This window comes from Puma concolor, chromosome A2 (assembly GCF_028749965.1).
Source record: "Puma concolor isolate L17-30 chromosome A2, mPumCon1.1.hap2, whole genome shotgun sequence".
Classification (NCBI taxonomy): Eukaryota; Metazoa; Chordata; class Mammalia; order Carnivora; family Felidae; genus Puma; species Puma concolor.
This window is the reverse complement of record NC_141668.1, coordinates 160,004,116-160,014,467: the sequence shown is the minus strand read 5'-3', so window position 1 is coordinate 160,014,467 and position 10,352 is coordinate 160,004,116. Positions and strand designations below refer to the sequence as shown.

At 46.1% G+C, this 10,352-nt stretch overlaps 1 protein-coding gene across 1 annotated transcript; it reads right to left on the bottom strand.

Moving 5' to 3' along the window:
- Positions 1-3,186: 3,186 nt before the first annotated feature.
- Positions 3,187-4,134, bottom strand: LOC147583685 (olfactory receptor 10H3-like). Its single transcript, XM_086684675.1, has one exon. The coding sequence runs from the start codon at positions 4,114-4,116 to the stop codon at positions 3,187-3,189; it is 930 nt and encodes a 309-aa protein (XP_086540801.1). The 5' UTR covers positions 4,117-4,134.
- Positions 4,135-10,352: the final 6,218 nt, after the last annotated feature.

Below are 10,352 nucleotides of genomic sequence, written 5' to 3'. Positions count from 1 at the left end.
GAGCTGGATGCAGACATATCACATTTTATAAAATGGAACAACACAATTATGACATACTATAATATATAATATACTGTGGTTGCACCAGAACAATACTTATTCAGTAAGTTGAGTGTTGTAGTCAACTAACAAATATTTAGTAAACTTCTACTATGTGCCAAGTGGGTTTTTCTTTTGATATTGATTTCAAAGCTTTTTGTTCGGTTTTAAAAGTAGTGCCCAAAAGGAAAGGCATTATAATTTGTGAACTAAATTATACATCTTGCATTTCATTAGCTTAGTAGTTGGAACCACTTAGTCTTTAGCCACAAGACTACTTGTTAGAGTGCCAAGGAAAAAATGTTATTTGTGCTTGGAGATTGGTCACGGAAAAGAAAATAGCAAAAAGCAGTAAAAAGATGAATTTAAACATAATGTAACATTATTACATATGTTATATACACTTAGGTATATATGGTATATATGTTCACATGCGTATATACACATCCATTCTAATGGTTCTGTTTTTCTGGGGAACCCTGACTAACACAAAATCCTTAAAAGAAAAGAGGCCTTGTAAAAATGTCCCTTTTCCATCTAAAGAGATGAGACCCAGACCTCAGGATCCCTGGTGGTTTGTCCTGTGGGTAAGCATTTCCCCCAGTTCAGCCCCTGCAACTCAGCGTCTCTCTGAGGATGTGCGTGATGCTGTGTCTTTATTCTAACGCAGGGGCCCCATCACACAGGAGGGTGAGCATCCCTCCTGAGTCACACGGTCCACGTCGAGCACGGAGACCGTTCCTGCTGTCCTCCAGCTCCTGCTCCGATAGTGTTGGTTCAGGGCACACCGCACCCCAGCCCCTGTGCTGGGGCCCCTGCAGCTACACGGTCAGGTGAGTCCTCAAAACACACCCCAACGAGCAAACCCTGCAGCTGGGCTACCGGGACTCCTTCACCTTTGTTGACCGAATTCCAAGGACACTCAGCACTTCTCGAGAGCCATCTCAACGCCCCAGGTCTTCTCCACAAAGAAGAATGGCCTAAGAATCTGGCTTGAAACTAATTGTGAAGTGAAACCCAATAACATTTAATGTCAAGATGCCATTTCACGAGTCAGTTCCTGGGGCTGCTGTATCAAAGCATATAAATCTCGTGCCCTGACTCCACACACATCTATCCTCTTCTATGCTGGAGGCCAGAAGCCGAATCAGGGTCACCAGGTGTGAGTCCAGGTGTGAGCAGGGCTGCATCCTTCGGGGGATCCGGGGAGGGATGTGTCTCCTGCTTTCCCAGCTTCGAGGGCACCACGCATCCCCTGGCTCGTGGTTCCTGCCTCAGCTACTCCAATTCCTCCTTCCGGTGTCACATCCCCTACTGCTCCCTGTCTCTGATCCCTCCTGCCCCCTTGTATAAGGACACTTGCAATTATAGCAGCCCATCTGGGTGATGAGGGTCATCCCCTGTCTCAGATCTTAACTGCATCTCATCTGCACACTCCCTCTTGCTGGGTAAGGGAACGCAGCCACAGGCTCTGGAGAAGCACATCCTGTGTGTGTGTGTGGTGGGGGGGGATTGTGGGGGCATCTTTCAGTAACACCGATAATGAGTAAATGATGAATGGAACCCCAAAACTGCCATAGCCGGTTTTGCCAAGGTCTCGTTGTCAGTGTTCATGAGACAAGTGTCTCATGAACTCCTCTGGAGTCCGTGTTTCCCTCTGGCTGTGTGAAAGGGGTGTGTGCCTAGGGCTGCACCTGCCCTCCTTCCCTGAGAGGGTTCTCTTCCTTCTAATGACAGCCTTCTCCTCCTAGTCATGACCTCACTTCTCTCTGTAGACACCTGAGAGAGGGGGGCTCCTGTTCACCAATAGCACACACATGCACATTGTATTTGATTCCTGCTCCCTGCCTTCATGGCACTGTGGCCTGGGACAAATTATCTATCACATTTACATTTTCTGCCTTTCAAAAATGTGATTAGTGATAGATGTGGGTCATATCTAAATGTGGAGAAAGGATAATTTATTTTGAGACTTAGAAGAGTGAATGCATAGGAAACGCTTCCCACAGCATTTAGCAAGTGGCAGGTACTCATATGTGGCAGCCATCCTTAGATTAGTATTGTAAAACATCTTCTGACTGCAGCTCAAATATCTGACCACAGTTTAAGTAAGAATTTACACCAATGGAAGGCCCCCTCCTGGAGCTTCAGACATGGTTTCCCAACCCCAGCATGGGAGTCAGATGCACCTAAAGTTGCATGTGACCCCTTCACTCACATGTTGTGTGACCCCCACCAACATTTGTCTCAGCATAAAGGAGGTACCCACACCCTTGACCTTTCTTTGTGCCATCTTGAGAGAGCACTGTGTCTTCCAACAGAGCCCGTAGATAGATTTGAGTAAACACAAGAATGAGAAACTGATGTTTTACCAGAAGTATTGTGGGGCAAAAGGGAAAAAGATTTCCATAACATGTCAGAGAGCAACACCCTTTAAACATTTTGTATGTCCTTACCCAAACACTGAATCTTCTCCCCTTTCTCTCTCTGTCTCTGTTTCTGTCTCCATTTCTCTATCTCTACCTTTTCTTCTACTAAACATTCCGACATCCTTCACTCAACCCAGCTCAAAATAGAAACCTCCTTAGGGTCTATCCCCTCTAAACACAGCGAGGAACCGTAAACATTCAACCGTCTCCATGGAGACAAATATTTAATGTTCTTTTGGGCATTTGTTATAATTAGAAGGTAATACTTGTACAACAGTGGACACAGTGCCTGATAAGAAAATCCCTGATACTGGAGGCATTTATTATTATGCTTATTTTGATTTATCCTTAAGGTGGTGGAGGAGAAATTCTTCTTTTGCTTCTCCATTCAAGAAGAACAATGGGCATCAGTGTTGACACACATCCATGTCATGTCTCTCACTAGCCAATAGGTAGGTAACACATTCTTAGAAGAGTTAATGGGATGTGACTCATCACGTGTGGTCTTAAACATGAGATCATGTTTACTAGAGCCTATACAAGAGATGGGCAATCAAATTGAGGAAAAGCAAAGGTGTAGGATGCCTCCACACATATGGATGCACCCACCAATACCTATTCAATATTTTCATATATTGAATCACTAAAAAATCCTATGGAGACATTATTATCCCCAGCCCTTCTGTCATATTTCCTCACCAACATATTTCCTCCAGTGTCAGGAGCTTAAGGGACTAAATTTTTTCCGGAAGCTTTTCTTTATGGCATTCTTGAGCTCCTTATTCCTGAGGCTGAAAATGATCGGGCTGAGAAAGGGGGTGAAGACTGTATAGGTGGTGGCCATCAGGGTGTTACTGTCCATAGAATGGGGGCCCTTGGGCTTGAGGTAGATAATGGAGGCAAAGCCGTAGTGCACAATGACCACAGTGAGGTGGGACACACATGTGGAGAAGGTCTTGTGCCTGCCCTCAGCAGAGGGGATCTGCAATATGGCGGCCACAATGAAGACATAGGAGAGGACGATGAGGAATAAACAGCCCATCAGAGCTGAGACACACACCAGGATCACACCCAAGGTGACGGAGGATGTCTCCTTCCCACAGGCCAACTTTAGAAGGGAAAGCACGTGGCAGGCAAAATGGTGGATCACATTAGACCCACAGAAGGTGAGGTGAAAAACTATCAGCGTCAACATTATCCCCATGACTGAGCCACCAACCCAGAACCAAGACACAAGGCGGGCACAGCCACGGGGGCTCATGAGCACATTGTAGCGCAGGGGGTGGCAGATGGCCACGTAGCGGTCGTAGCCCATGATCATGAGCAGGAAGGAGTGTGTGAAGCCAAAAGTGAAGGAGAAAAACATCTGGCTGGCACAGGCCATCCAGGTGATGGTGCGGTGGGTGGAGAGCATGTCAACCAGCATGCGAGGGGTGACAGCAACAGTGAACAGAATCTCGGAGGTGGACAGGGCGCACAGGAAGAGGTACATGGGCGTGTGCAGGCTGCGCTCGCTCCAGACTGTGGCCATGATGAGCAGGTTCCCCAGCAGCGTGAACAGGTACATGAGCAGGTACAGCAGGAAGAAGGTGGGCAGGAGATGCTGTGGGAAGGTGGAGAATCCCACGAGGATGAACTCAGTCACCATGCTATAGTTCTGACCAGGCACGGGTGCTGCATCTGGTGAGATCAGAAAGGGAATGAGGGTGCGTAATTTATCCCATGAATAACAAAGATGATTCAGTGTCAGAAAACCTATCATGTGATCAGTCACAGGAATAAACTAAAATAAATATCATATAATTATATCAATTCAGGTAGCAATCCTGGATTGCTAAAGTTCGATTACTGTTTATGATTTTAAAAATTAATACATAATTATCATAAAATATTGTATTATTTTAGATATACAGTATAATGATTGATATATGTACACATCTTAAAGATTTTTTAGAAGTTTCTTCTAAATATGAAATCAACTGGACTTTTCTTAGATAACTAAGAATATACACTAGAAAACTAGCAAGAAGTGGGAGACAATAGATGCACTATTTTAAATTTTTTTTCAACGTTTTTATTTATTTTTGGGACAGAGAGAGACAGAGCATGAACGGGGGAGGGGCAGAGAGAGAGGGAGACACAGAATCGGAAACAGGCTCCAGGCTCCGAGCCATCAGCCCAGAGCCTGACGCGGGGCTCGAACTCACGGACCGCGAGATCGTGACCTGGCTGAAGTCGGACGCTTAACTGACTGCGCCACCCAGGCGCCCCTAGATGCACTATTTTAGCATCAGAAACAAGCCAAGTTTACTCACTGTCTCTGCTGTTCATTAGCAGGGAAATGAAAGCCAGGAGAGGTGCTTGAGGATTGTTAAAGAAAGAAGGAATACCAGGATTGGAAGCAAAGAGATGTGATCCTCTACCTAGAAAGGTGCAAGAAAGAAGGCAGAAAATCTTTGAGCAAAGACAGAACACATGCTGTGGAAGACAGATCAACTTCCCAAACTCATAGTGTTTCCCATAGAATTGCACCCATAATAATCACACACCAGATAGAATTTAAGGAAAAAGTAAGACAACATTGTCAATAGTGACACAAACTATAAGGAGACAGCTCTCAAACAGTTTGGTCTCAAGATTTCTTTATGAAAAAAACAAAACCAAACCAAACCCGTGAGTCCCCTAGAGGGCTTTTGTTTGAGTGAGTTAGAAGTCTCCATTCTTACCATATTAGTAATTAAAACTGAGATTCTTTGAACATATTTAGTTCTAACACATTTGTAAAGTTTACTTATTATTTTGAGAGAGACAGAGACAGCATGAGTTGGGGAGGGGCAGAGAGAGAGGGAGAGAAAGAGAATCCCAAGTAGGCTGTGTACACTGTCAGTGCAGGCCCACGAGGGGTTAGAACTCATGAAGTGGGAGATCATGACCTGAGCCGAAACCAGGAGTTGGATGCTTAACTGACTGAGCCACCCAGGAGCTCAAAGTTCTTGACACATTTAAAGAATAATAATCAGCCTTTGGTTCAAACTAAGGAAAGTAACCATATTTAAAAAACCCATTTAATGACAGAGCACCTGGGTGGCTCAGTTAAGTGTCTGGCTTCAGCTCAGGTCATTATCTCACGGTTCGTGAGTTCGAGTCCTACATTGGGCTCTGTGCTGGCAGCTCAGAGCCTGGAGCCTGCTTCAGATTCTGTGTCTCCTCCTCTCTCTTTGCCCCTCCCCTGCTTGTGCTCTGGCTCTCTCTCTCTCTCTCTCTCTCTCAAAAATGAATAAAGATAAAAAAACCCTTATTTAATGAGAAGTGTGGCTTTGTTTTAAATTTTAGCAAATTTGTCCAGTGCTGGCTAGATGGCATAGAAGATGATGCTGATATCCTCAACATTCAGCCTGTGGCAATATGTTCTTAATTTGAAGCATATGATGAAAATATATCCTCACCTTCACTGGAAGAGTGAGGACTTGGTGGTCCCCCGGAATGGGTCTCTGGGACCCCAGGGCCCTCATATCATACTTTGAAAACCTCTGTTATGAAATATCTAGGAATTAATCACACAATGCAGTACTTCCAAGGACAGAAACTGTAACTACTGAGATATCTATATATGGCTATATAAGATTATACATATATATAATATATACAACGGAATATTACTCAATCATAAAAAAAGGCTGAAATCTTTCCATCTCCAACATGGATGGACCTAGAGGGTATTATACTAAGTGAATAAGCCAGTCAGAGAAAAACAAATAGCATATGATTTCACTTATACGTGGAATTTAAGAAACAAAACAAATTGAGAAGTGGAAGAGGGAGAGAGACAGAGAGAGAGAGGCAAACCAAGGAAGAGACTCTTAACTATAGACAACCAACTGATGGTGACCAGAGGACATGGAGTGGGGGGCTGGGTGAATTAGGTGATGGGGAGGAAGGAGTGCACTTGCTGTGATGAGCACCGGGTGATGTACAGAAGTGCTGAATCACTGTATTGTACACCTGAAACTAGTATTACATGTATGTTAACTTAACGGGAATTTAAATAAAAACTTCAAAAAAAGATGAAATGTATGTATGCATTCTATATAAATTAATTAATATATATACATACACACACACACAAAGGAGTATTTGAATTTCATCAGCATATCTTCTATGAGTGCTGACGCCATTCTCATTAAATATATTTTAACTATTGGAAAAAGAAATAGGCATGAAACTTCCACAAAGGTTTTGTTCAACAAAGGATATCCAGGATACATGAACAGGCAGATGGAAATTTGGGAAAGGAGCCGGTGCCTGGACTAAAATTGACCAGGGAATACTGTCTAGAGTAAATAAGAAACCAGCACATTAAGAAGAAGAGACTCCATACAGAAACGAGTCCAGGACATGAGCAGAGAACCCACAGAAGGGGTTACACAGGCAAGTGAGCAGATGGTTTCAAGACAAGGAAAGGGAAGGGGAAAACGACCCTGAGATTTCCCTGTGCACCTATTCATTTCCCCAGATTAGGAAGTGCCCAATGCCTACAGCTATACGGGGAGGGAGCAGTCCCGCGGCCTGCGGGTGAGAACCGAGAATGGAGAAGTGCAACCTTCACGTGCACCTGAACCTCTATCTCCATGGCGCACACCTACCTGGACGGAGCCTGTGGGATGAAGCCCCGCTTGTAGTGCGGGAATGGACAAGCCTGCTTGGGAACCTTAACTGGGAAGGGGGCAGGTCCCACGGGCCGGATGCAAACCCTGGAGCCCCAGCCAGGAGTTCCATGCACACACAGCAGCATAAATGAAGCCATAAAATGACACCGAGTGAATGAGGCAAAAGGCAGCTCAACTCTCCAGCATAATTGCATTTGGGCGCATTAAAAACAGAGCACCTGACACTATTCTGTGGGATGCTGGAACGCTGTATACATGCCACTATCCACTGCTCCAAACCCACAGGCTGCAACACAGACAGTGAGCCCTAGTGTAAATGTGGGCGGAGTTACTATAACGTGTCCTGATTGGTTCACCAGTGGAACAAACGCCCCACACTACTACCAGATTGTACAACGTTTAGCAGCATCCCTGGCCTCAACCCTCCAGATGCCCGTAGCATCCCTCCCTCCCCATGAGCTGTGACAACAAAAGGGCCTCCGGGCATGTGCAAATATTTCAGGGGGACAGAATCAGTCCCAATCAACAATAGTGACCTAGAAGCTGCAAAGGTCACTAGGCTGAGTGAGGAACCCAGGACCCAGCAGGGGCAACCCGAGAAAAGTCCCATCAGCTCCCAAGGCTAAGAGCCTGTCTTACCACCTTTCTCCCCAGTCCTGTTCCCACCCCCAACCGGGGCTTGCTCCCCACAACTGCCTAAATATTGCCACCTACCCTGTCCCTCCTGGTCCCCCTCGTGCTGGGCTGCCTCTTCCAGGAAGCAGCCAGCAGGGGAGGACAGAAGACGCTCTCTTGGGTTATTCTGTCAGCAGCACACAGGGGCAGGTGTGGGGCCAGGCCTCTGGGCTCCTGGAACTGATGCTGTGTGCTTTATCCCTGCTGCAGCTTCCCAGCAGGCTGTTCCCCAGGGCCTCCTCAGGGTCTGGAGTGGCCAAGAGGATCATCAGAGGATCTCTGGGGATGTGCAGCCCCTACTCCTTCCTCCAACTCCCCAACACAACCAAGACTCCCCGCTATCTCTGTCTGCCCTGAGAGCCCCAGTCCCTGCTGAGGACTAGGAGCTCCCAGTCTTGGGGGAAACAGGGCTGGAGTAGATGCCCTCAGTCCCTTAGGGTCAAGGAAGAGTCAGAGGGAAAGCAGGAGCTGGTGCAGCCCACAGTGGGAATCCAGAGCTCTGCTCTGGGGTCAGGGCAGCTGGAGGGTGTCCCAGAATAAGGGTAATTTAGAGCTGGGTCTTGGGGACTGATTTCCTTTGGTCAATAGAAGTTTTCAGTGTCTCCTGGTCACACTGGATAGCCCCACCTCCCCCCACTGGTCAAGTTCTACCCTATCCCTGTTGTTCTGGTGATCCAAGCCAGAACATCTCCATTAGTATGTGCATCCTTGGGCTATAATAACGCATTTGGTCTTTGTCCCCTTCATGACACACAGCTCCTAAAGCCCTTGTCTCAGGAGTGATGATACTGGATTTTGCATGCTAAGGAGATGCATGATGGTTGGGAGCCCCTGGATAGTCTAGGAAGGAGGCTGCTCCCCTGAACGGCCAAGGTGAGATCAGAGAGCTGGGACTTCCAGGTGGGGAGAGGGGCTATGGATTGATATTCAATCTCCAAGGACCAATGATTTAATCAATCATGTCTGTGTAACAAAACCTCCACAAAAACTCCCTAAGCAATGGGAATCAGAGACCTTCCCATTTGTGAACATGTGGAGGTGCTAGGAGGGTGGTGTGTCCGGAGAGGGCATGGAAGGTCCTCGGTCCTTCCTCCACACCTTGCCTGATGCACCTGTTTCACCTGGCTTTCCTGACTTGTGTCTTTTATAGTAAACTGGGAAGAGTAAGTGTTGCATTTTCCTGATTTCTGTGAGTCATTCCAGCAAAGTATCCAAAATGAAAGGGGGGAATTTAGAAACTCCAACTGTGAAGTCCCATCAGACAAAAGTGCAGGTACCCTGAACACTGAAAACTTGTCACTGGCATCTCCAGGTAGTTCGTGTCAGAAGTGAACTGAATTGTGGGACTGCAGGTTGGTGTCTGGGAAGTTGAAGAATTGTTCATTGTTGTGGGAAGAACTCACCCATTCGGTCTTAAGTGTTAGCTGTAGAAACAGCTCACTTCCTGTGTCCCTCTGTCCAATCAGCAACACAGTCCATTCTGCCTCTGAAATCAACCTCCAGTCTGCCACTCGACCCAGTCCAGGATGCCCACGCGCACCTCTGCCCATGTCTTCTTGCGTCTACCCACCCTGCCGTCCCTCAGCAGTCTGCTTCCCTTACAGCAGCCAGAGGGGCTCCCTACAAACAGGAATCTGACCATGGTGTGTGGGCTTAAAATGTACCACTTGAATGCCACTTCACACCTGTCAGAATGCCTAGAATTAACAACTCAGGAAATAACAGATGTTTGTGAGGATGCAGAGAAAGGAGAACACTTTTGCGTTGTTGGCGGGAATGCAAACTGGGGCAGCCACTGTGGAAAACAGTATGGAGGCTCCTCAAAAAATTAAACATAGAACTGCCCTATGACCCAGAATTGCACTAGTAGGTATTTATCCAAAGGATACAAAAATGTGGATTCGAAGGGGTATATGCATCCCAAATTTATAGCAGCACTATCATCCTTAGTCAAACTACAGAAAGAGTCCAAATGCCCATAGACTGATGAGTGGATAAAGAAGATTTGTATATATATACATTGGAATAATAGCGATGAAAAAGAATGAAATCTTACCATTTGCAGCAATGTGGATGGAACTAGAGTGCACAGTAAAACCTTTGACTATGAGTACCTTGTTCTGCAAGTGCTCTATAAGGCGAGCAAACATTTCTAATAAATTAAAAAATTATCATGTTTATTTTTGAGAGAGACAGACCAGCATGAATGGGAGAGGAGCAGAGAAAGAGAAGACACAGAATTCGAAGCAGGCTCCAGGCTCTGAGCCATAAGTACAGAGCCCAATGTGGGGCTTGAACTCATGAACCAGGAAATTATGACCTGAGCCGAAGTTGGATGCTTAACTGACTGAGCCACCCAGGCACCCCTCTAATAAATTGCAACTTGATAAATGAGCAATGTCTTGCAATACGGGTGGGATGTGACTCCAGATGTCACATGATCACAACTGAGACAATGGTTCCTCTCTCTCTCCTGCTGTAGGATTGTGGGTGATCATCTCCCATGCTCGGTCTCAGGCTGTAGTATTTGGCAGAAATCAGT

What these genes read in the sequence shown, in the direction of transcription:
- LOC147583685 (XM_086684675.1), bottom strand. Translation starts at nt 4,116, where the DNA reads ATGGTGACTGAGTTCATCCTCGTGGGATTCTCCACCTTCCCACAGCAT.